The sequence below is a fragment of the Anas acuta genome, chromosome 7 (assembly GCF_963932015.1).
Source record: "Anas acuta chromosome 7, bAnaAcu1.1, whole genome shotgun sequence".
NCBI classification, from domain to species: Eukaryota; Metazoa; Chordata; class Aves; order Anseriformes; family Anatidae; genus Anas; species Anas acuta.
In genome coordinates, this window is record NC_088985.1 from 14,238,772 (window position 1) to 14,265,924 (window position 27,153).

The 27,153-nt window shown below is 35.9% G+C and overlaps 1 protein-coding gene across 3 annotated transcripts in view; it reads left to right on the forward strand.

The window, feature by feature from the left end:
• POLR3A (RNA polymerase III subunit A) overlaps positions 1-18,730 on the forward strand; it is a 35,216-nt gene extending 16,486 nt beyond the window's left edge. Inside the window, exons 19-32 of one of the 3 annotated variants that reach the window (XM_068689374.1) lie at positions 1,323-1,460; positions 2,950-3,120; positions 3,839-3,952; positions 5,218-5,253; positions 8,665-8,751; positions 8,837-8,919; positions 10,364-10,534; positions 11,210-11,303; positions 11,405-11,497; positions 11,969-12,133; positions 12,778-12,942; positions 13,293-13,424; positions 15,069-15,201; positions 18,106-18,730. In XM_068689374.1, the coding sequence (XP_068545475.1) occupies positions 1,323-1,460; positions 2,950-3,120; positions 3,839-3,952; positions 5,218-5,253; positions 8,665-8,751; positions 8,837-8,919; positions 10,364-10,534; positions 11,210-11,303; positions 11,405-11,497; positions 11,969-12,133; positions 12,778-12,942; positions 13,293-13,424; positions 15,069-15,201; positions 18,106-18,254 (1,731 nt within the window). In that variant the 3' untranslated portion in view covers positions 18,255-18,730. The other 2 variants (XM_068689377.1, XM_068689375.1) reach the window with 2 other exon arrangements.
• Positions 18,731-27,153: the final 8,423 nt, after the last annotated feature.

Consider the following 27,153-nt stretch of genomic DNA (forward strand, 5'->3'; position numbering starts at 1 on the left):
AGGATGCATGATAGGATGTGGTGTCATGGCATGGCGCAGGAAAACAAAAACATATGGTTAAACATATGTGTTTAACACACATAAAGGGTTAAACATAAAGGGTTCTGAATGTAATTTGGGAATTAACAGTAATGTTGTGAATTGCTGTAGGACATTTCGTTAGCTTGAGTATTTATAGTTAAGCCTTGCTGTTTCTTGTGATATAGACCTTTCTAATTCAGTAAGTTTAAATTTAGTCTGATGATGCATTTTGGCTCTTTTGATAGTCCTGAAAATAATTTGTTAAAATATATGTCTTGCATTCTGTTTCACTGTACTATGACTTTTCAGGATAACTGCTAGGTGTGTTAAGCTCTTCAGTCAGGTGAAACATGCCAGATAAACAATTCTGGAGTCTGGATTGTTTTTTTTTTTTCAACTAGGATATGTATCATGGGCTGCTTTATACATGGAACAATGGGGAGTTTCATGCACTTGTTAATCCAAATCCATGAGATTCATTGTTTTGTTTTAACTGCTTGTCTGAATTTAACAATCAGTAGAGAAAGTTCTTTATACCAGTTGTCAGACTTGGTGTGTTATTTAGCTTGTGTGGGATGATAGCCATGACACTTGCATGTGTCACTAAATGTCCAAATGTGATTTTCTGAATTCTGTAACATAAAATCTTTTATTTCCTGAAAAAAAAAAAAAAAGGAAGAAAACGTCCGTGTATTATATGGGGAGGAATGCCAAATTTAACTCCATCTTTTTTACTGAATTAGAAACTACTGTCTATTAAATAGTGTCAAATGATTAAACTTACTGTAGTCTATACATTGTTCCATGTGATCATGGAGACAGCATGGTATTGTTTGGCTCAGTGGGATACCTGCATCAAATTCATTGTCAAGAACTTCTCTGAGTCGTGATAGGAAACCGTTCAAAAGAGTTAGCTATTTACATACCTCTATATTTTTTCTGGATTCCTTAGTTTTCATCATGAATGTTCATATCATCCTTTCAATTCTTTTAGCAATAAGGGAAGCTGAATAGGTAGAAGTTGGTGTGGTGTTTGCAAATAAAGGCTAGAGGCATGGGAAGGTTTGTTGGCAGTGTAAAATCTAGTGTATTAGTTTTGCAAACGTAGATGAGGGTTTTGAAGCCAGAGTCAGACCTAAGATGCATTGAGTTTAAGAGCTAAATGTAACAGAGTCAATTGCTCCATGTTTGTGTATCAGCTGACTATTTGTAGGAATTTAGACCACATTTAACATATGTTTTTGTTACATACCTAAAGAATAGACTTTGCATTTTAACTTTTTTTCTGCTCTTTCACGTAGCTTCCAGCAGCAAAAGGCTTTGTTGCTAACAGCTTCTATTCTGGGTTGACTCCCACTGAATTTTTTTTTCACACAATGGCTGGTCGAGAAGGTCTGGTTGATACAGCTGTAAAAACAGCTGAAACTGGATACATGCAGGTAACTGTCAGTGGGGTGGGGATTTTATCTAACCTGCCAAAGGAGACTATTTCTTTTGTGCTTGTTGGGGGGTTGTAAATACATTTTCCAGGGGTTTTTGTTGTTTATTTTTGATTTAACAGAATTTGTACTGCAGAATAGACTTGGCTCTGTTCTCCAGTTCACACATGAGGCTTGTGAAACAGACCTCAAGCAACGGCACAGTAATATGCTTGTATTAAGCTGTTTCGAGTTGGATATGGGTGATAAAAGCCCTTATTCTAGGTAATTGTTGAGGACTGCTTTCTTAGGTACTGTGTTTGCTTAAAATGCATCTGAGTGCTATGTGGTAAGGTGTGTCCAGGTATCAGTATCATAACATAGATCTGAGTAATTTTTCAGATACAGTATTATATGGCTAAAGCTCGCTTTCAGTATCTATCATCTTCAAGTAGCAGGTCCCTGGGGTAGTAGGGACTTCGACTTAAAGTTCTGTAGGTTGCTAGTGTTTTTAGCTGTATCTCCTGTAAAAACAAATGACCCTCTGCCAAAGCTCCTTGCTCCTATGAACAGTCTGGAGACTTTAATGGAAATAGTTTAGAATTTTAGGTATAGGCATTTCTCCAAGGTAGTAGTCATTAGAAAAAACAAGATAATGTGGGGCTGAGATTTCATTCAGAAGTACACAAGCAACTTCATGAAGTTAGCGAAATGAGTTCATGTTGGGGTGATAAGCTGGTGAGACCACTTGTCTCCCAAACTTCAAGAACAATTTTTGTATATACATATGTACGTGAATATAGTGTGCAACCTGCAAATATTTTTTGTTGTCAACTTTTACCCTATATAAATAGCACTTTGAATTTGGAATAAAACATCTCTTAACTTCTATTTTATCTCAACTTATTCTTCCTCAGTGAAAAAAAAAAAACTGGTTTATATTCCTTAGTGAGCTAATTTACATTGATAGAATGATGAAATCCATCTTTCAAGTAAAAAGGTTCTTAACCTTTGATGATTCATAGCATGCCTTCTTTATTGGGAGATGGAGGAGGGAAAATGGTAGCAAAGGGATTTCCCACTACAGTGAATCAATATAAGAGACAGTAGGTAGTTAATACTGGTGGACAAATGGCGACTACTGGCTTTAAAGGATGAGCTCTCTGTTTTATGTCAGTGAAAATAATTGTTGTGCTGCCATACAAAAAAATTGGTGTTGCTTGAGAAACAAGCCCGATTGGAAGAATATGAGACATGGAAAATTAAGTTTCTTTGTCATAAACGACTGTAAAAACTTTTTGGACTAAAATAGGTTATGGGAGTTTAGCATATAGAATTTCTGTAGTATAGGAAACAATGTGAGAACAAAATTTAAAACAAATTTTATTATTTCTGCTTTTAATACTTAGGGGAATGTACAGTGAAGCTGTAGGTGTATGTATGGAATCCCAACTAATAGATATTTTTAAAGAGATCCCATTTACCTCCCTTGTACCTTTTTTTCCCTTAGAGGCGGCTGGTAAAATCTCTTGAAGATCTTTGTTCACAGTATGATTTGACAGTCAGAAGTTCTACTGGTGACATTATTCAGTTTATTTATGGAGGAGATGGCTTGGATCCTGCAGCTATGGAAGGGAAAGATGAACCACTTGAATTCAAGCGGGTTCTAGACAATATCAGAGTAAGTATTACTGAACTTTTTGTTGGAAGTGTGAAAAGACTGCAAAGCTTAAAGGAGGAAGTAAAAAATTATGCAGAGATTATGCAGAGACTTGTTTCAATTAAATATTTTTTTTTTTAAATCACCTTTATGGTGGTCCTGATCACAGCCTTCCAGCATGTGTATGCAAAGAGTTAAATGTATTTTTACATCAGAACAGAGCAGCTGGAACTAAACTCAACGAGCGGTGAAAAGGAGAGTTTTCTTTAGTGCTAAGGTATATTTCTAAGGTTTAATACTAAACAGTAGCCAAGTTATTATTGTTTCAGTTGTGTACTAAGTAAGATTAAAATTACAGAGTAATTCGTAAATAAATCAAGACATGCATGTTTTTTATGTTGGACTGCTTCTTAAGTCATTGACCTAGCACACTGATGAATAACTTCATAAATGTTGTGATGTGTGAAAACAGGATAGTTTATTTGTGTTTTGTTTTTTTTTTTCCGTAATCTGAGTGTGATGATTTGAAACAATTAGGAATGTGCATGCATATCCCTTCAAGTTTCATTAGGAAGACACGTATGTGGCCCTTCACAATAGTCAAAGATAGAATTCTTGTGTATTTTTTTAAATTAAACTGTTAATCAGTTATATGTTTCTGTTTATCTCTGTTCTGTCTTTATGATAAAGTTTTGTATGCTTTATGTGAAGTTGTGAAGTATTTTTTTTCCCTCTTAAGGCTGTTTATCCATGCCGAAGTGAACCAGCCCTCAGTAAAAATGAATTGGTGTTAACATCTGAATCTATCATGAAGAAGAATGAATTTCTTTGCTGCCGAGACAGTTTTCTGCAGGTGAAGCCATTATCTCACTTTGCTATCCATCTATTAACTATACCTTATAAATCAAGGAAGTTAAATAGAATGGTTTTATCAATCTGCAGGAGAAATGGATGAATTTTATGCATTAATAGCAAGAATAGAAGTTTGCTTGTTAATATATTTCTGTATGTTTTGGGGGTGTGGAGGTAGGACAAGTAGTTCTTGCTATAGTAGATGTTCGCACTGACCACAGAAACAAGAAATTAGAGAAGAATCTAGTGATTTTTTTTTTGTGTAGGAGTGAGCATTGATCTGATCTGAGATGCCTTGTTGGAATTTCTGCTTATAGCATGAAATGGTACAGTAATTAACATGCTTCATCTGGGATGTCAGAAATTAAATAATTTTCAATTACTATATATAGCAGACTATGAGCATCAAGTTTCATGATCCTCTTTATACATTGGTTTTGATATTATCAACCTTCTGAATAACTTCTTTAAGGCATTTGCTTGTTCTCCTTTAATATAAATTCTATACTTATGTATGTTGCTTTCCTTTGATACTAACCCAGCAAAAGTCTTCAGCCACATTAAGTGTTTTGCTTGAAAGCGCTTTATCTTCTGGGAGATACCTGCATGTCTTCCAATGATGAGAGAACATTCACATGGCTTTTCACTTTGATTTGTGAAAAACTGTTCAAAAGAGTATTGAGTGTTTAAGTACTTAGTCTCAAGTATAGATACTTTCATATTTTAGGAGAAATTGATTAAAACCTGTAGAGTTAACCCGGGTGTGTATATGTGAAAATGTTTGCTTGACAAACTTTCTGATATCTGGCAATGACTACAATATGAATTTAGTAACCTGCTTTTGGAGGGGTTCTTTTGAGTAGATCAGAGCGCTTCAGAACTGTGAGGTGACAAAACCAGTAAGAAACTGGATTTGTAACTACACTGCTGGAGCAGAGCAGAAAAATCTATTATATATGTATTTGAAATACTCTCTATATCTTATGCACCTGTAAAGAAAAAATAAAATTATATATGGTATATATACCATGGTGTATATATATATATATACACAATGGTATTCAGCTTCAGAGATGATGCTGTTCTTTTTAAGGTGTGATTCTTTTTTTATTATATCAGTAAAAATTATATCTGTCCTTCTGAAAATAAGGTAATTTATTTACATCACAGTAATGGTTATGAGCTTCACTTCTGATTTTTAAGTTTCAGATACGGTTACATTTTCTTCTTTCCTTTTCTTTTTTTTTTTTCTGTTCGTCCTTGAAGACATTAACTGAAACAGGTTATGAAAAATATAATGAGGTAATTGTAGCATGTGTGTGCACTGTGTGAGCATTAATGTTAGTGCTTTTAGCTAAAGATGTGTGTATAGTGCTAAAGTAACTGATTAGCATATATACATTACTGCTTGTTAAATTCTGAGGTAGGTGTTCATCCCAATAATTTGACCGAGTCCTTTTTTAGTGATGAAAACCATGAATGAATTAATTCCCAGAGTCAAATTGGAAGATTTTGAAGAATTTGAGAATTTGAGGAACCTTTCCTTTGGTACACAACATTCCATTGTAAAACTCATTCTTTGAATTTGCATGGATATTAACATGAGGTTTTTGATCTTTTCCTCTCCCTTCCTCTACCTTTCCCTTCCAGAACAGAGACATTTTTACTGCTGTTATTTTACAAGGAGGTTATTATAATGGCCTTATCCACTCCAGTCTAGAAAACGGGATGTCCAAATAGCCTGTTTCAAGCAGACTAGCATTCTTTCAGCCTGTGCTGTGTCCGCACTGGAGGGAAATAAACTGATGAAAAAGTATATTGTTGGCTGGAACAGCTCATCAGGGCTTAATGCTGTAATGCAAGCATACTTGAATATGTAAAGATACAGCTAAAGGGAAATTTATATTTTTCTTTATATGGAAATTACAAAAAAAAATTAGAAACCTACAGAATCTAGAAATAAATAAATCTTTTTTTTTTTTTTTTTTTTTTTTTTTTTTTTTTTTTTGAGATGGTAGGAGACAAGCACTAGGAAGTGTGATGCAAATCTAAAAAAGGCTTAGACAGTGAGTGGCACATGGAGAACTTGCCTGGTGGGTCTGACTGGGCTTGAAAGGATTCCTGCTGAATCACGTGGGATGTTCTGTACCACTTGGTAATTCAGTAGTAATTCAGTGAGCTTCTCAGCGTTGGAATTGGCAGTGCTTCAGATACGTAAAAATGGTACATGTACCACATATACAAGTGAGGAGGCTTTATACCCTGGATGCATGCAAACTGCTATTTTCACTGAGTGTTGGCTGTGTAGATCACTGAGTCAGTTTGGTGCCTTTTTGGTAAAATTGTCCTGACAAAAAAACTTTCTAGGTTTGGACTGTGGGAAAAATGACTTCTTGAGCATGCTGTGGGAGCTGCATAGGTGTGCTGATGGAGCATTGCACTGAAGATGATAACTCAGACAGCTGACTCTGCTTAGCCTGTCTCTATGTTTTATTTTTAACGTCAATTAAGCCATAGTTTACATAAAGTGCCAAAATATAAATGAAAGTTGAGAGGAATAGTTAATTTTCTCTTTTGCTTGAGTAAAACGTTTTGACAATGGAAAACATTCCTCTTCAGAGATGTATCATACATTTCTCACCATTCTTTCTTTGTTCTAGTACAAGGAAATAACGTATCATTAGAGTACCCTACATTTACTCTGCAGGAAGATATGTAACAGAATGATTTAATTTGTTAGAAGTTTAAAAACAAACAAACACATATATTTTAGTACTGGGGGACTGTCAAAGAGAAACAGTTGATGATAAAATAGGCCACCATGGTATTTACAGTCTGTGCAATGCTAATTTGGTGTTTTGTCTTTCCAACTGCAGACTTAGCGCATATGGCCACATGACGAATTTTTCCATCAGTATAACAAGGCTTTTGGGTTCCTGTGGTTGTTACTATTATTATTCCCCTGGTTTTGTATGAGTAGATGAAAACACAAAAGAGCTTAGTCTATGTTGTTCTGGAGGGAGAAGTTAGTGTCATGCTTTCTGTCTTCCCTTTCCTCTTTCTACCCCTCCACAAAAGAAGCATCTTTCCAAGTGGAGTGACTTTTAAAGGATCTCTCTGCTGTGTTTTCTCTCTAGATAAAGTGTTCTGAGTGATCTTCTCCAGTATTCACCAGTCCTATAGTATTCCTTTTTTTTTTTTTAAATCCAACCAAATTAAAAATATTAATCTTGCCAATACCACATTATTGCTTAGAACTTATTTTAGAAAAAAAAATTATCTTAAGATTTCAGGGTCAAAAAAATCTTCCGAGTCACACAATATTTCATTTGTGAATTACAGTGACTTACTACAGGGCAAAAGGGGCAGAAATGTATGAATGCAACTTGTGTCATCCAACTGGACAAAAACTTGAAGCATCCATTCCAGCAGCACATTTCTATTGTGAATTCTTTCATTTGAACTTTGCGCTAGTATTCACAGAACATAATGAACTGTCTGCAAATACTTGGAATACCATTAAGAGTGTTAGATTTTGAAAATCTGAGGATTCTGTTATGATATATTGTGTTTAGATAATTGTCTATGAATGGAGTCATAAAAAAGGGCAGTTGCTCAAATATTTACTCAATTTTGCAAGTAATTTTCAGTGCTCAGTTATTGCAGTAGTTGGAAAGAGTTCAGTACTGAGTGAAGAAGAAGGGATACTTGGTCTGTTTAGCAGGCCGGGCTGTCAGGGTACAAATGGACTCTCAAAATCTGACTTGTTGGTCCTCCGCAGAGGCTTCCTTAAATCGTTATTGAAGTAGATGGAAATGATTCCCTCTTGCTTATTGTTCACGTTTTGGTTTTGGTAAGCCTCTTATGGTAATAACTTACACAGAGTCCACTTGCGTGAGCAAGCTTAATCATATTTCATGACTTCTAGTGTACATATCTATACCCAAAGCCCGAATGGTGTTTCATAGAAACTTTGGATATATTTCCAATGGTCTTGTTTCATTTTCTATTCCAGTGAAAACATACTTCGGCATAATCTAATAAGAAAGTGACTGGCTCATGTATTAATATTACATGTTGAATGCACTTTTTTTCAAGACCTCTCTACAGCATGGAGAAGTTGATATTTGAATTATACTAGGTAGATTGATATATTTATATCAGTTTTGAGTGTTTGTTTGTATTTTATTTACTTTTTGTTCCCTATTCCCTGTTAAAGTACGTCTTAAATCTCTGAAACCTATTAAGCAGGTATTCTTCACTCTTTATTTTATTGCTTCAGTCTTTTCACGTTGACTTATTTTGAATACTAAGAAATGAGAGAGAAAGGTTTTTGTGTCAGTATTTTCAGAAAATAATGATTTTGAGGGTTTACTTAATATGACTTTTTTTGATGGGAGAACTTTGAAGTTTTGGTGAGTGGTGAGTAGGAAGGAAGGATCAACCATTGTCAAGTCTTTTGTTTTCAGTGTGTGCTCAGGAAGGATGCTTTTATTCAGTGTCAACCATATTCCTCATGTGCTGCTACTAATTTGTGGTTACACAAGAGTGAATTTGGTGTGTGTGTTAAGTTTTGATGTTTCTCTCTTCATATTGTACAGATAATTTTTTATTCTAAACATTTCATTTGGATCTCTTATCAAATACCTTCATACTTAAGGTCTCAATATGAAGAACATAACTTTGCTTACTGTTGTTTTCATGTAATTTCAGGAAATCAAAAAATTCATCAAAGGTGTTTCTGAGAAAATAAAAAAAACAAGGGACAAGTATGGGATCAATGACAATGGCACAACAGAGGTAAACACTTTCAAGGGGGTAATAATGTAGTTATTTTCCATCTTCATAAGCTATTCCTTCTCCAACTGTTCCATTTCCTTTTCAGCCACGAGTTTTGTATCAGTTGGATAGGATTACACCAACACAACTGGAGAAGTTTCTAGAGACATGTAGGGACAAATACATGAGGTAAGTTTGGGGCTTATTTTCTCTCTGCTTGTTTATTTTGCCAGCTTAGTATCTGTTGCTTTGTTTGCAATCTAGGAGTAACTCAAAACTGAGTCTTTGCTATTGTTATTCTGAAAATGTTGGTTTTAGTGTTACTACAAAACAAATAAAGAACAAGAAACAGTTTTCCCCGGTGACATGAAATTTGCAAGACTAAGGTTAAATGCCAAAATGTCAAGCATTAGCATCTACAGGTGGATCTGTTAAGGCAGTGGTGAGCCTTGTATGACAGTTCTTGAGGTTTGACACAATCTGCTTGCATTTGGGCACCTGTCTTCTGAAATAGTACTAGTCATATCTGCAGGCACAATTTTCTTCTGTATTTCCTTACCAGTTATATCCACAAATTGCATTTTGACAGCAGTTTCTGGTAAAAGCCAAAAGCAATGTGATTCGGAGGGAGAGGATATTGTTTAAATAGCAACATGTTCCCTTCCTCCTCCTCTTGCAGGAGATTTTTGCAAACCTCCAAAGAGACCATGAGCAGTTTTATTTATTTATTTATTTTATTTCTATATTTTATAGATATATTTATTTATGTATTTCATTTATATATTTTATTTATGTATTTTATATTTATTTATTTAAACAGAAACTGACCTGAATAGGTCAGTTTCAAATCAATAACAATCTTTGTGGTATTGAGCTTTAAGTTCAGAGGTTGTGTTTGCTCTAGAAAAGCTAATCACATCAGACACTTTGTGAGTCTTAAGAATGCTAGCTTAATGATCTGAAGAAAACTGTAGGGAAGAATTGTAAACCAGTTAGAGATCGCATGATATAGTGTAGCCATCTTCATTTTCTATCCTGTAATGACAACCAGTTATTAGAACCGAAGTTTTGGAAAGACGCAAATGTGGGAATGACCCATTACATGCATAACTTGAATGGGAAGTAAGTAATATGGCTTAAGAATTATGTGGAAACAAGAAAGCAGTAATATTTGGATTTTGCTCTGATTAGAAGCAGCCTGCATAATAATTTATTAAAGAATAAATAAATAAATAAATAAATAAATAAATAAATAAATAAATAAATAAATAAATAACGGTCTGTTCTGCTTCAAAATATAAAGGGGAATTTTGGAAATACTAATGTACGGGAGTTCCATGAATGGCAAACCCACAATTTACTTCTTGATGGTTTTGAGGAGAAGGAGCCAAGCATTTTATCTTTTCTGTTAGGGATGTTATTGTGGGGCTGTGGAATGTGTATATAACAAGGCATGCTCTTGCCTTGAATGAGACCAGTGTCTTTGAGTATTGGTGACCTTTTAACCTCTCTAAAAAGTAATATGCTTCTCTTGTATCTGCCAGAAGAGTTGCTGTCTTTACTTGTGTAGGATTGCAAGCCTTACTGAGTTCTGAATCTTCCTGTATTTTTTATGAAACCATTTCTTTCTCAGGGCACAGATGGAGCCTGGTTCTGCAGTAGGAGCCCTTTGTGCACAGAGTATTGGTGAGCCTGGCACACAGATGACACTGAAGACTTTCCATTTTGCAGGGGTTGCTTCAATGAACATTACTTTGGGTGTGCCAAGAATCAAAGAAATTATTAATGCTTCAAAGGCAATTAGGTACTAACATTGTGGGTTTGGTTTGATTTTCATTTCTTAATCTTTTTTTTTTCTTTTCCTCTTTGCCGAAGTGAAACCTGATGAATTTTTAACATTCTGATTTCTGGGATTTATAGTATAGCATTTCCCTGTTGTTAGTAACATGCTAGATGACATTGAATCCATAGAACACCACCCGAATGAGAAAAATCTAGCTTCAGTACAACTAAGTGATGGTTTAAAGACAGAAATTAGAAATGTGTTTGTTTGTTTGTTTTTGTTTGTTTGTTTCTTTTGGTGGTAGTGTATCTTTTTCTTTTTTTTTTTTTTTTTTTGAAATTAAATTAGGTAAACTTGTTAATTAATTATAATATTGTGTTAGGCATCTCTCATGTTACAAAGCTTACCATTGTTTAGTGGTAGCCAAAACTACCTGGGAGGTATTCTTAAGCAGTACTGGAATTCTGTAGGCTATCACAATAGTCCCTAATGTATTATTATAATCTCTTTTGTTTGTTTATTTTTGCCATCCTGCAGTACATAAATGATAACTTCGTTCAAAGTGACTGAGGAAGCTGAAGGTCTTCCTTTTTTTTTTTAATATTAATTTAGATAATGTGATAAGCTTCATAAGGAAAGCTTTAATTCAAATTGCTATATCCTAAATCTGTTTTCTTGCATGTTTATTGTTTGTAGCACACCTATTATAACAGCACAGTTGGACAAAGATGATGATCCTGATTTTGCTCGTCTGGTTAAAGGAAGAATTGAGAAAACATTATTAGGAGAGGTAGGAAATATTGTATTATTGGTAATGCCTTAAATGTAAATCTTAGCCAGGATAGGGCATTTTAACCGTTTTCACATACTAACTGTTTTGTCCTTTTTAAGATTTCAGAATATATTGAAGAAGTGTTTCTTCCAGATGATTGTTTCATCCTAGTGAAGCTGTCTCTAGAGCGTATTAGACTACTGAGATTAGAGGTAGGTTTTTGAGCTCGTAATCAGAATGTGCTTTGGGAAGGATCCAGGTCTTGCACGGAAACAAAAATCAGACCCATGAAACTGAAAATAGAAAGAAAACCAAGGATGTCCTGTGCCAATATTAAATCTATTGTGTCTTTTTTTTAATTAAAAAAACAACAACTTGTAAATCAGATAACTTTTTCCTCTATTTGGAAATTAGAATGCGAATTAGTTTCTTAGTGTCATTTTCAATACAAGAATGATTTTTTTTGTCTGTCTGTGAGGAACATACAAACCTGTATGTACCTTCAGTATAGGATGGTATGTCATGTAACTTGTAAGAGTTATTGGTTTTATGTTGTTTTTTTTCTACATTCCACTTTTGATTTTCTGTTGAAAGAGCAGAAATATTGACTGCTGCATGTCTTTGAGCACATTGACATATATTGAGAGATATCTAGATGTTTGCTGACTAACTCTTGCCTGCAGGTGAATGCAGAGACTGTGCGCTACTCAATTTGCATATCTAAACTCAGAGTGAAGCCTGGGGATGTTGCTGTCCATGGAGAAGCAGTTGTATGTGTGACCCCTCGTGAAAATAGCAAGAGTTCAATGTATTATGTATTGCAGTCCCTGAAAGAGGAATTACCAAAGGTAAAAATGTAGACTCTGTTTTAGGAGGTGTTTAGGAACAATAATCTGGGGTTTTATAGTGGAAAGATGAAGTATTTCTTATCAGTATTGACAAGATTGAAGGTAATTTGAGCATATTTATTACTGACGTGCAGTTGAAACTAAGACTCTGTCACTAAATGTTATAAATAAAAAAAGAAGCCTTGGTACATAGCCTTCGTTACAACACTTATTGAAGCATTCTGAGTGCAGCAGTTGTAAATGTATGAACTGATTATCTTCCTGTAGCTCCATCTTGAGTTGAACCACGTTGACAGTATCTGATGTTTTTGCAGCTTTGTGTGAGGATAACTGTCTACTTTTTGCTTTTAAAAATATTGATGAGTGAACCTAACTATTGGCAGGATGCACTTTCAATTGTGTGGACCTACTCTTCAGAGAGATAGGTCTGAATGTAAGGATATTTGGAATGAAATAGAAAATGTAGGTACTAAGTAAGGTTAATAGTACAGTGTGAACATTACGTTTGTACTGGCATATTTAAGAGTGAAATCTGATTTCATATATATCTTAACTCACTATCTACGCCAAAGAGTGAAGCTTCAAAATCAGTTGGAATACTGATTAGGGTCAGTCCAAGTTACTTGGGTTTTTGTTTTGTGAAGGTTGTAGTGCAAGGTATACCAGAGGTTTCCCGAGCTGTCATCCATATTGATGAACAAAGTGGTAAGGAAAAATACAAACTCCTAGTTGAAGGTGATAATCTGCGAGCTGTTATGGCTACTCATGGAGTGAAAGGCACAAAAACATCTTCTAACAACACTTATGAGGTAATGTTTAAACGTATATTGTGGTGGTGTTTGTTGTTTGTTTATTTTTTTTGTGTTTTTTTTTTTTCTTTTCAGTAGAATCTTGATTACAAGTGCTTGTTTGTGCTCAGATGCCACAATTTATATCTAATCAAGCCTGATTTCACTAATAGTTGTCAGAATACATTAACACAAGAGAATAATTTGTCTGGCAGCGGACTTCAAAGCTTTTTCTATAAATACTTTTAAAACAAAGAAATACAAAATGATAATAATGGAAATAGAGTGTTATCTGACATCAGATGGTATTTGTTCCAGGAACATATATGTGCTCCAAGGTTTTTATGAAGTCTATTTGATCTTTTTTGCAGGTAGAAAAAACACTAGGAATTGAAGCTGCTCGGACCACCATTATCAATGAGATTCAGTATACAATGGTGAACCATGGTATGAGCATTGACAGGAGACATGTTATGTTACTGTCTGATCTAATGACTTACAAGGTTTGTACAGTGCTTTTTCTCAATGTTACATTGACCTGCTTATACAAATTAATTTTACCATCTTTGAGAAGAACAGGTCTGAAGAACAGGAACTCCAGTTACAGATTTAAAGAATTGTAAGTGGTACAAACCAAATACTGTTGATTGTGTATCAAACAAAAATGTTTTATCTAGTTCTTGGAGGGCAGATAAATGTTCTATTTTGATAGAAGACAAGTTGATATAAGGAGTAGAGAATCATAGTTTCATATTCAAAATCTGAAGCTTAAAAATTGTAGGATGAAAATCAACTGTCTGAATAACCATCCATGCAATTTAAGGCTTGCTGTGCAGAAAACCACATGGGGTGTGGTTCATAGCAGCTGCACTGTGTAGATGAGCCTAAGAATACAGACATTAGATGGAAACAGATTACATTTAGAGTACAAACAGGCTTCCAGAACTTGTTAATAAAAATATCCTATCCATTCTTTATTAACTTTTTTTTTCTTCCTTTGCATCTGAAATGGTGGTGGTGTATTGTGTTGTTTTTTTTTTCTTTTTTTGGATGGGCGGGTGGGGTTGTTTGTTTTTTTAAAAAAGGTATATATAAGTACACTTAGTGAAGTCCAGTTTTTCCGCTGCTCTTTGCCAGAGGGCAAGGGTTTAATTTGGGTAAAATGGATGGAGAAGTTGAGACTTCTCCCAAAACTGTAGGGCTTTGTACTGAGCTGCAACAGTCCCCAGGGTTGGCTGTGCACAGCTGCCACACCATGAGGAAAAAGGGCATTGGAGTGCACTGTTTTACACTTGTTGGACTCCTAGCATGCATGCATTCTTTTGTCTGTACTTCTGACTTGTGCTACAAAACTGCAGAGTCAGTTATAACTCGGATGTTTGTTAGAAAGAGGCAGAGATACACCAAGATAGTTTAAAAAAAAAAAAAAGCTTTTCTTTTTTCTTTTTTTCTTTTTTTCTTTTTTTCTTTTTTCTTTTTTTCTTTTTTCTTTTTTTCTTTTTTCTTTTTTTCTTTTTTCTTTTTTTCTTTTTTCTTTTTTTCTTTTTTCTTTTTTTCTTTTTTCTTTTTTTCTTTTTTCTTTTTTTCTTTTTTCTTTTTTTCTTTTTTCTTTTTTTCTTTTTTCTTTTTTTCTTTTTTCTTTTTTTCTTTTTTCTTTTTTTTCCAGAGAGTGAAAAAATAAAGATTTTACATGTTCTGTAATTTCCTGGCAGCTGAAATCAAATTTATCAGGAGACAATAGGCAGTAGCTTGAGTATAGTGCTTTCATAGCATTGCTGTGAGAGACTACAGAAGTTTGTGGCTCTGCAACCTAATTGATCTGTTTTTTCTCATGTCCATGTTTCTGTCAATCTTAATAAGATACTGTCTGAAGAAAGAGTATTAATAACAGTTATAACTGGTTCTGTAGTATATGAGTGTTCTCTTCGGGTTCATTGAAATATCTGTTACTACAGAACTACTAACCTTCTGGATGTCTAGCTGTGAAGCAGCCTATTACAAAAATGCTATATTATAGACAGTACTTCATTTACTAGTTGTTCCATGTGCAAAACACATTTCTGTTGTTCACTTGATTTGCTTCTTCAACAAGTATAACTTGAGCCACTGTTATGAGAGTCTTTCTTTGGGTTTCTCTATTACTCAAGGGTGAAGTGCTGGGTATTACCAGGTTTGGACTGGCAAAAATGAAGGAAAGTGTGTTGATGCTGGCTTCTTTTGAAAAGACTGCAGACCATCTCTTTGATGCTGCCTACTTTGGACAGAAGGATTCTGTTTGTGGTAGGTATTGCAAATTTTGTTGCTGTTTGAGGTCCTCATTCAGCAGCTGTAAAGCTCATGAACACGTATTAGATTTTTTAGCATCGTTAAGCTTTCTTTTCGGCTTGTGTCAAAAACTTCAGGTCTGAGGCTGATCCATGCTTCCTGATCCTAGAAATTTGGTGGATTTTTCTCTACTTCTCACCTCCGTCAGAGATTTTGAGATCAGCTGGACATTTGTCTTACATTCCTTAAAGTAGACGTGGATTTATGTGGATTTTCTGTCTCTCACTACTTAGATAAGGGAAATACCAGGACATTTGTCCCATTATCAGTAGTTATGCTTTTTCAATTGCAAAAGTTTGTGCATCTTCAACACCTAGAGCTACCTAAGGAATCTGGTACCCCACTTAATATTTAAGTTTCCAGAGAAGTAGAAAGACATTTATTTTTCAGGTAATATAGGTGAATTTTGTCAGTATTCAGAACAGAGATGGTCCCTGTCCTGAGAAATTTATTTCTAAATGTGTTTTTTTTTAAGTTTTAGAGATAACATTAATGTCCACTAAACTGTCTTTTCACTGAAGTAATGAAGGAATCTGATAAGAATTTGTTTCAACATTTGTCTCAGTTTGACATTTCTACTATGTATTATTTGGAATGGAAATATTTTCTGTTTAGTTTTGTTTTTCCTCTCCTTTAACAACATTCCTCCCAGATTTCATTCTCCTTTTGGAGTTATTTGTTAACAATTCTCTATCTAGTAAGTTAAACTGGGAAAAGAAGTCAAATATCTTTCACCCTTTTTATCAAGTGTTTAAGGCCTACAGTCCAGGAGCTGTAACTACTCATTTAGAGTTTCTGGGTGCTACTGAAGTATAAAAATGATTGTGTTAGGTTAAGGTTTGTTAGTTTGTGTGTATTTCTTGATGGTCTTAAAAAGGGCAGTCAGCTCTTTGTAGACGGAATATTTTCTGAATCAGTGGAATCTGTTAGAAATATTTGTATTACTAGTCTGCATTTTAAGTCACTGGAGGCTCTCCAGCCTCCCATGTGGGTGGGATTTTATTAATTCTTTTTATCAATCTGCCCAGGGTTAAAGCAAAAATCCTATGGTAGAATGATTATGTCCTTACTGACCTAGTAAGATCCTGTTTTGAATTATATGGAAACCAAAGATACTTTCATGTTGTCTTCTATATAAATGGTTTAGTTCAAGTAAGGAAACAGAGTGGACAAAACAGAAAATGGTTGTCTGTGTCCCAAAACAGAAGAGATTTACTGGCTTGCTTATAAGAAAAATTGCTGTGCTGCTGCCTGACCTGGTCATCACTATTTATCTCTTTGAATTGCTATGAAAAGAGTATCTCACATTCTTGCATCTGCAGAGGAGGAAAACGTATAAACATGGCCAAGAAAAGTGAGCATGTGCCCGCTATCAGCATAGGTGATTCTCCAGAATGTCTGGAAGTAGTTGTACACAATGTGACCTTTGAATTTCTCATATTTTAAGAGGCCTTTTTTTTTTCCTTTGAGAAAAACGGGCAATGCTGATTCATGATGTGTTTTTTTTTTCTGCAAGTTGCTGATGCCACCTTTCAGTGGGCAGAATGGGTTCCTAGAATTTATTAAACTGAGCACGTATATAACATTCTTGGTTGTTACAGCAGCATGTTCTGTCCATACATCTCCTGCTATGTGTGACTACTGCCAGATGCTGCAAAAGGAAGTGGGGAAGGAAGGGCTCCTGGTTATATAATTGCAAGCATTAGCAGGGGAGAAGGATTTCAGAAATCTAAATGCTGTTCACATGGTTCAGAGGCTGGCTCATCTTGAAATGTTATTATGCAAAACTGGGAAAGCTTTACTTAGTTAAGTTTAAGAAAGGTGTTTCCTTTATGCATTGCAACATGTATGCTGTAAGGGTACGTAAGGAGGTGGGACTTACAATAACGCCTAAGATTTCTATTACATATTCTTTTTTTTTATGTGCATAATGCTGGAAAACATGTAGAAATGCAACACTGGACTAAGAGTGAAAATACCGAATCTTCACTTGCATAGGAAGAAATAATCAAATCTTGCCAGAACTTTAAGGAAATGAGTTTTCATCCTACGATGTGCATTCAGATGTACTGTTCCTTATGACTTATAGATGTATTTTTTAAATGCTTATATGAAGGACAGTATTCTCATGTTCCTGAGTATGTGTGAAATTTTGTGTTTGGATCGTAACTGTAGGCAGAAGTAAAAACACTGGTAGCTTACTTTTAATATAGATTATTCTTTAGAAGAATTGTATACATCAGTGTATTTGGAAGATAAGTCAGAACATTGCTGTGAAATTTTGTAGCTATGAAAAATAATAGAGACAGTCTATGTCTTTGAGTTCAAACCAAGCTCTTTTTGAATAATGAAAATGCAATAAATAAATCAAAAAAAAATTCCAAACTGAAGTAGGAAGTACACCTTTTTAACAGGAAATTGCAGGAGTTTCAAGGGAGCTTGGTCAGATTTGACTGAAGTCTTTGCACTGAGTTAATAAAAAAATAAATATGAAGTGACTTTGCTGTGGTACCTTCTTATGTTGGCACCAAATGGAACATGTCTTCTGTGAGAAAAAAAAACAAAAACAAAACCTTCTGGAGCTCTTTCATTGCTAGAGGTTGTGTTTAGATTAGATTGAATTTTTCCCTGGGTATCTAGAATAGCAGTAGCACCAATTAAGTAACATAATGATCTAACATTCTGATAACCATAACATTTAAGTTCACGTAGTGAGGAGCCTTGGCCTTCAGATGTGAGGTTCAAAGAGATGTTACAGGTAATGTGTTCAGAATGGGCAAATTAAAATATTTAAGGGTTTTGTAAATCTTTACTATTTGGGTGTTCAATGTATTTTTGTTTTTTTTTTTCCCTCCCCAGGTGTTTCTGAATGCATCATCATGGGAATTCCAATGAATATTGGAACAGGACTTTTTAAACTTTTGCACAAAGCAGACAAAGAATCAACACCTCCTAGGAGGCCTCTGATATTTGATAATAATGAGTTTCATATTCCAATTGTTACATAGCACTCAAGTTTAATACCAGATAGAAAAACAAGAAATAGCAAGAAATCATAATTTAAGAAAGTGTTTTATCAGTGCTGCGTGTCTCGATAACTAAATTGGTAGGTGAAATACTAGCAAAAGAGTTGCCCAGTAGTTTACCATCTGTTGTTTGTACGGACTCTGATATAAGAAGCTTCTCTGCACCTGAGAGTAGAAATACATTTAAGGTGGATTTCAGCTGATGGTTTTCTTCCTGTAGTAACATGCTTTGGAATGACCTGAAACTGTCAGTACCTTATGAAAATGACTTCCCAGGCTAGTTGATGCTCGTTTGTAGAGGAAGCAAGTTTGCTTTCTCACCACCACAAGTCAAGTTCTGAAATTTTGACATGTACTTTATGCTGCCTTAAGAAGAAAAAATAAAGTGTTCAGGATATAATATATGTTACAACATACATGTTTTTTGTTGTGTTTTTTTTTGTTTTGTTTTGTTTTTTTAAGAAATTACCTATAGCTAGCTTATAACACATGATGAGAAATAATTCTCTTTCAGGTACTCTTGTGGCATGGGGGAAGGAAAATTGAAATGCATGTTAAAACATGGTATTGTAGGAAAGGAAGTGCTGTACTTGGAAATTTGTGTGTTGTGTGGGTGGATATCAAGTGTCAAAACTACTGTTGCCATGCATTGTGGTTCTGTAGGCAACTGGAGCTTCTTGTAGGATTGCTAAAGCTTCATAGTAAACCCACAAATGCTTGGGAAAATAATCCACAACTTGCTCATTATTTCCTGGGAACTGGCTGTATGAATTTTGGAGGCTTAAGGAAATTCTGGGGAAGTGATGACCATGAGAATTGTGTACTTAGTGAAGCTGTAATATTGGCTACAGGTGAAGGTGAAGAGGAGGCATTTGTAGTATAAACATATTTTTGTAAATTACAAGTAGTCGATAAAATATGTGCAGTATGACAGCTTGCTTTATTTTTTGTTATTTGCATTACTGTTAACGTGTGCAAGTTTTTCTTAACTCAGTATTCGACCAATTCTGTATTCAGATTTGATAAAAACGCCTGCCTGAGAGTTCCTAATGTACAGTGCAAGCTCAAAGAAAAAGCATTTAAGCAGGCGCTGCAGAGGTTGTTCTACAGCTCCTAGGAATGAAGTGTACCTCAAGAAAAGTAGAACTTAGTTTCTGATTTCATTAATCCTGTGCTAACTTCAGGAGTGTTGTTAAAAGTATATGAAGTATTTGCTCTTTGCTCACTTATTAAATATATTTTTCCCTTATCCAAAGTTACTATTCAGGAAACGGTTTCCCCCCCTCCCCCAGGATTCTGGTTTAGGACACACCTACAACAAGTGGCAGATTGTGAACTTCTTACTATGTTCTGCGAAGACTGTTAGAATAATGTTCCAATTCTGAAATAGTTTTTCATATTATAGCAGTTGTTTTACTGCTGGCCTCTGCAACTTAGAGCAGGCTTAGTTTGGGAAATTTCGTAAGTAAGCAGGGTTATTGGAATAACTCAATTCTATTTTGATACATGATGCAGGAATAAAAAGGAAGCTGTTTTCATGTGTGGACCTGAAATAATTTGATTCAAGTATTTTCGTCTATTAGACTAGTTTTCAGAATGAATATACATTTTTAATTATTGTAGTGTAGCATGTTTAAATTTACTTTAGCGCTGCAGAGGGCAAATATCTTAGTTCTTTTTCTTGTCAGCAGTATTTGGATATTGAATGTGCTCATATGATGGGTCAAGGTTAGAGAGAAACAAAGACAAGAGAAGTGTTGCACTCACAAAGTAAAAGCTGGCTGTTGAATAATCTAGCATTTGAAAATCCATGAGTTTGTGCTGCAGTTTGTCTTCATGTGGCAACCAAAAGAGAAGTGTAAGGCTATACTAAGAGAATGAAAAACCTGTTGGTTGAAGTTGAGGGTGCCATTCATTGTTCTTAGGCTTTTGTTTTGTTTTTAATTCTTCTTCTATGCAGTGAAGACACGATGTGAAATTACGCATAGCTGTTCTCAGATGTTTTTATATTTTTTCTGTAGGATATACTAAGATATACCTCTGCCTAGATTTCTCCAGGGTAAAGGTTGGGCATTTGGTACCTGCTCTGAAAGCCATATATATTTTGCCATCTCTCTTGCAATAATTAAAGAATTCAGAATAAATTTAAATTTTCTTTGTAATCTCTGCGAGATTGCCGAGTAAGAGTTTGTCTTAATAGAAGTCTAGCTTTATTTGTCTTTAAAGATGCAAGTATATGACAGGTAGAGGCCAAATGGAGAGAGCTGGTAAAGCTTTGCTGTGGATAACTACTTGGTTTTATCGTGGGAAGTTCTGATGAAAGAGCTTGGCGTTTTTATGAATAAAGATTCTTCTACAGTTGTAATCGGGTGATGTTTGTGCTGACATGAGTATCCACCTAGTTTTCTTTTGTAAATGTAGTGAAATGAAGCTATTTAAATGGTGGGTTTACTCTTCTGTGTGTCTTAAGTATTTGGTGAATTACATCTGTTATCGTTGCCTTTACTATGACAATAAAAAGAGGCAAAGATAAAAATGTAAACCTTGTGTTTGTTTATTGATGCATTATAATTTGTGCATAATTAATTTATGGGTGACCTGACCTGTCTCTCCCTCATCGACTTAGTTAAGACTGTTGACAATTAATGAGGTTTCCTGAAGTGAAGTTTCTAGTAGCTGCGAAGAGGCACTAATGATAGCTTCATGTACTACTGCTGTACTTTTGAAGTAATGTCAGTTTGGGGTCTATGCCATGTCCTTATCAGAGGAAGGAAAAAAAGTATGTCTGAAGTAGCCATTGCAAGAGGCAGACTTTGATTTGGTATTATCGGTATCACAGTCTTTGCAGATAGGAATGTCTTTAAAGCCCATAGCATACAGCATAAAGATTTTAGTAGTACCCATTTATGTGCCTAAAGTCTTCCGTGAGTTTAACTCATGAATGTTTTATCTTCAAGATAGCTAGCTACAGCTGTGCATTGTGACCTAGAAAAGCTTGTCACTACTAAGAACAGAAAATTGTCCAACAGACTAGTAAGAACAGAAAAATCGTAAGGAATAAAATTAGAAAATAAATTAATATTTTAATGCAAAAGTACAGGTCACTTTGATGTGGTTACAGCATTGATTGGCAGAGCAAACTTATCTTTAAGAAAGAATAAATACCCAAATCTCACAGGACAATCTGAAAGAATGAAATAAAATGAACCAGTGCTGCTACTTCAGTGTAAGTGCTTGTAAAAATGAAGTCTTTCTGTAAATAATAAAATGAAAGCTGTAAAGCATTTTGTGAGGCATGACTAGAGACTAGATCATACGATAATCTTCCACTAGAGAGCAGTGTTCTTTTTTTTCTTTTTTTTTTTTTTCCTTTTTTTTTTTCTTTAGGAAAAGATCTTCATGGGCAGATTTAGCAATTCTTGTTTTTAGATTAAGATAAGTTTTTTGCAATGTTGGAGTTGAAATAGAACTACAAGAAGGCAGGTAAACTTGCAAAATTGTATACATGGGGAAGGAGGACGTTTCACTAAGGAAATAAGGAGAGAAGGAAGTCCAGACATGCTTTTTTCATGATCAAGTAAGGACTTCCATATCTCTTGCCCCATCTGGCTTTAAAAAAATAAATACATGTGTCATTGAGATAGAGAGATGTAATTCCTAAAGGAACTGAAGTACTTAACTGTTCTTTACAAGTGGGAGAGCAGTATATGTACTGTGAAAGTGGATAGTGTCTTCTGTTGCAGCACTTTCCATGCAGAAATGCTTGTTACAATCTGCACTTGGTCTCTGTAGTGTGTTTAAATACTCCATAGTCTCTTTGGTCTCTGTGTTAAAACTGTAGCTGCAAGAGCTTCTCTGAAGGATGAAGCCCTAGCAGCTTGCTGGGTAGGGTAGCATTCTGTGTTCTGCAGATGCCACAGAGCTCCCGAGCAAGACTGCATTACTAATGCCTGAAGGTGATGTTGAGAGATATGAGACCAATGTCTAGGACTGAAAACAATATAAAACAGATGGTCTTCTGTGTGTACTGACAATTAAAAACAGCGAAGTTATGAAAGATGACTTCCCCTTTACTGCCCGAAACCCACTGGGATGCTGTTGTTTTGTTAGTGCATTGCAGATGTGTAACTAAGTTCATGGGCTCTTCTGAATGAGAGCTTGTAACTCGTGCTGCTAGGCCACGGTATGGAAATGACATCAACTAAGTTTCTAGTTGTGGTACCATTCACACTAGCAGAGAGGATACAGTGTGTATGAAGATCAGGTGAATAATTTGCTAAGGTTTGAATTTGCGAAGGTTTGGAAAACTATTCCATGTAAAATTAAATGTACATACATGTATGTGTGTATATAGAGGTTTGCAGTGTATGTCTGCCACCATAGTGTTATGAGCTTGCTGATAGCCAAGCTGGATCGTGTGGAGGAGTCCAAAGACATAAATAAAAGACTAGAGGATGTGCAGGCACCGCTGTGGCTGGCTTTCGTTGTCTACTGAAAGCTGGGATACTTCACCGGACTTCGTACCAGGTTCCTTTCACCTCTGTGGTGACTATGGTTCATCTGGTGGAGACACTGTCGACAAGAAATGAACCTCTTGTGAAAGCAGCAGGTATCTGGATTATTTTTCTCCTTCACATGAAAGTGGGTGTTGATTGGTTAATATCCCCATACATAGAGCTGTTTTATCTGCGTGCACCCCTTTTTAAATATTGCGTTGTGCAGATTTTAAAAACAAAATGAAGAGAATTGCCAAGAAATGCAAAAGCAATAGTGAGACTGCACCGTGGTAAACCGTCCCAGACAGTGCCAGAATTAGGCCTCTCAGACTTAAAAATTCTTAGGCTTGATTTGTTATTCAGTGTTTTGCTCACTTCTGAGAAGTATTGGTTAGCAGTGTGGTATGATTCATCCCTGCTTATAATCCTGTGATATTACTTTTTCTGTTACTTCATTAAGGAGTTACTTCCTGAAGTCCTTTTTTTTTTTTTTTTTCCCTAAGGAAGGAAATTCTTCAGCCTGAGCAATGTGCAGTCACAGGTAAGGCTTTCTCCGACTGTTCGATTCAGCGTTGCTGTTGTCAACTGCTGCTGGTCTTTGGAGTGGTGGGAATGGACTCAGCCGTATCGCTGCAGTGGGGTGGTGAAGGGCGGAGAGGGCAGGAGACCTTTTTTGTGCACACCCTAGGAGAGACACGCTTCACTGCTTGCTACTTGACTCCTGCGCTTTTCTAGTGCAGTGATATTAAAACATTTCTTGTATATGTGTATAGGTAATTTGGAAAGCCCATGAGACTCTTGATCACTTTCCCATAAGCCCATCTTCCAGGTTTTCAGCTCATACAAGCGTTTTGCAGTTCCATTAGAGACTTCCTCTACACTTAAGTTTTAAGAAGATATTTAATTCTTCTGACTTACGCCACTGTTTTGCATTTTCTAATTTCCCTTTACATTTATTCTTTCTCTTCCTGTCCTTGTTTCTCACATAGATTCCTTCCTTCTGGGCCATGGTGGCTGTCACTGCTGGTAACACCACTTCCCTGCAGCAGTGCTACATCAACCATACTGTACCACTGGCTGGCTTCAGCTCAGCCATGCGAGGTTGCTGTGAACCTTTGCCTGGAGGATAATGAAATCACTTGAGGAAAAAATACCTCCTCAGCACATCTGGATATGGAAATGTACTGCCATCAAAATTACAGTTATGGTCAAATAACTTCTGAACTGATGACCTTGTTATATAAGGAAATGTATTTGTGCTCTGAACTGAAAGGCAAGGCATCCCTGCTAGATGTGGCATTCTGTCACTACTAAAAACTCTTCAGCTGTTGAATTTTCCACTTACTTTTTCCTCTGTCTTATTTTTGTTCTTTGCTGTACCTGACCCAAAGGTTGTTTCACTTGTTCGTGTTTACATTTACTCTTTAGAGAAGAAAAAGAAGAAGCCGTGCTCCATGCAGGAGTGTGGTAATGTGCATATGTGATATCAGCTGTTCCTGCTGCACACTAGCATGACCTTGGGAAATATTTAGGCTCTCTGCACTTTAATCTACTAAAGACTGCTAAATGATGATAGTCTTTCCTCAGCAACATGATTGTGAAAGGAAATGACGGGATCATCATGGTGAGTGAAGGATGTGTTTGAGCAAAGTATATGCCATGCAGAAGATTTGGTAAAGGGTATATCTTCTTCCCTTAATACATTCTTATTGCCAGGATGTCTGGATTAAGAAATATGATTAGCAGTTGCTGTGTGTAATTCTTTGTTCTTCTTACTCATCTTCCAAAGAAAGCAGAGAAAGGCCAGAAGTTATTCTTCCTGAAGTGAGATGTAAGACAGACACCGACTGAAGTGGGAACAGGCAAGGACAAAGCAGTGAGCTGCTGTGCTGCTGCTAGCCTTGTGGGAGCGGGGGTGGCAGCTCTGAGGGTGAGTTAAGAAAAAAAAATATAACAGTACAAATAGCCCGTGGTAAAAAGGATAATATTTGGCTTGCCTTACTGATGAAGTGTATTTATCCTTTGTAGAATATCCCTAGCAGAGATGGAGAAAGACTTCTTAATTCAGTTTTCTTTTGCGTGGTGATTTTATTACCAAGTTGGAGCTTAATCTGAGTCCCCTGGAAACCAATTAAAGAACTCTCTGTAACTCAGCAGAACCGGATGAGCTTTGATATATGTACTTTATATATTTATATCCATCAACTCCCTTCCAGTCAATGCATCTCTATAAATTTCAAACAGTTGCACAACATTTTTCTAAACAGCATCACTGCAGACTTGATCCACGAAGAATCATTTTAACCTACATCCTTTTTAAAGCTTCACAGGCTGTTCAGGACTATGTCTCAGATGTTTCTGAGTATTTAGGGACGCTGTCTATATATTCTGTTATTTTTAATTTGGTATGGAGGTGTGTGACTTCTCTCTCTCTCAATAGCATTAAACAATGAGCATTTTTTTTCTGCATTTTTCTAGCTGCCCAGTGACAAGTTTGCAGTGGCAGATCCTCTGACTGCCAGCTCAACGTATTTATTCTCCTCCAGAAAGAGGGGATTAGAGATAAAACATTGTTCAGTTCTGCCAGAACTAAGCATTTGCAATAATTGAAGTTCTAAATTACTTTTATGGCATTTGTCTTTGAAAAATATTAATGACCATGAACTGTTGAATTTTTAATTTTTACATTTGTTTTGTGAGAGATAGAAAAATACAGTTGTTCTTAAGATTTGTAGCTCAGTTTAAACTGGATGACCAAACATTGTGGAAGTTGGTAACGGAGCTGCCACTGTGCCAAGCTAAAACATTATTTCATTCTGGAAGTCTTTGAAAGTCCCTGGTGGCTTTCCCATCCCTGCCAAGGCATGTAGACTGGCTCAAAGTCTGTACTCCTTTTCCCTTAAAAAAATAGAGTGTGACTTGGGAGTGACTTGGTTTCATGTTAGTTAATGTTTTCAGAACTGGATTTAGGTAGGTCTAGTGTTTTTGTAATGTTGAGCACTCCTCCATCTTTAGTTGCATCTTGGACCACAGCCTGCTTTGTCTGAGCAAGCTGACTATAGGAAGTTGTACAAGGGTTTCTCTTTAGGTTCTCAACCCCACAAAGAATATCATATAATGCTAAAATTAAAAGTTTATTTTCAAATTGCAATCATATGAAAATTATGCAATATTTACCTAGGTAAATCCTGTGAAAATTCTAGATTCTGCTGCACAGAATCTAGAGAATCCCAGACAACTGAAGTTGCATGCATATCTGTCTTCATTCCGTCAGGGACCTCTTACGGCTTGGACTAGAGACACCTGGAGCACCTTGGGTCTTTTGACGATTATTGGCTTTTAATGAGCAGCCAGAGCCTTTTTTCTTGAAGTCTATCTGTGACCCCAGCCAACCCACAATGGAAGTGCTGCCCCATGTTCCCCATCTGCAAGTGTGCATCTTCATGCTTCTCAGGCCATGTTTCCGATGTGGCTCTGCAAGCGTTCTGCCTGTAAGTCCTTCTAAATCTCTGCTTTGTCATTTCTGCCTGCTAGGCACCATGAGTTGGGTTTTGTTCTTTCTGTACCCATCAGACTAATGCCTAATGTGAATTGTATTCTATCCAAACAACTTCTTTTTCTTTCTTGTGGCACTTTTAACATATATTTATGTTTTCTACTGGTAGAATAAAATGTGTATGCTTTTGTGGATAATAACAAGACATGAACCGAAGCTTTTTAAAATGAATGGGAGGATTGCTTTATGAGATCCAAATGCAATTTGAAAACATTAATTGCTGTAACAGCCAAAAGACTTGACAGGAAAACAAGGAAGATCTTGAAACAGGACAAAGATGAACTCAGAAGTTTTTAACATGACAGCTGTTTACCTTCAGCTGAAGTTTTCCTTAAGAATGATCAGCTTGTGCATGGCTTGTCCATAGATATTACCTAGGGATGTTGAGGGCACCTGTTTGCTTTTTATCTCCCTGTTGGCACAAAAAGAAATAAAAGCAAATGACTGGTGCAGCCTGTATTTACTTGAATTGAAAACTGTCCTAGGAACTAAACCAATAGCCAAGTACAAGCAACAACCTTAAAAACGGACTGTTTAAGATGTGCTGGCTTGTAGATGGAGGTAGGCAAGTCACAAGTTAGATCAGCCTCCTGAAGAAAATCCAGTTGCCTTTAGTCCTGTTCTGGACAGACTGTTACTTGAGATGTGTGTGCTGGGTGTCTTCCCTAAGGAAGCTGCAATTCTTGTAGCCCTTTAGCATTGCCAGGTGAAACTGTAGCATTGCAGTTTTCCTTTTGCTGACAGTTTCTGGAAGCAGTTGTCTGAGAAATAGCAGCAACCATGTTTTTGTGCATCCCAGAAACAGCTGGTGTACCTCCCCATGCCTTTT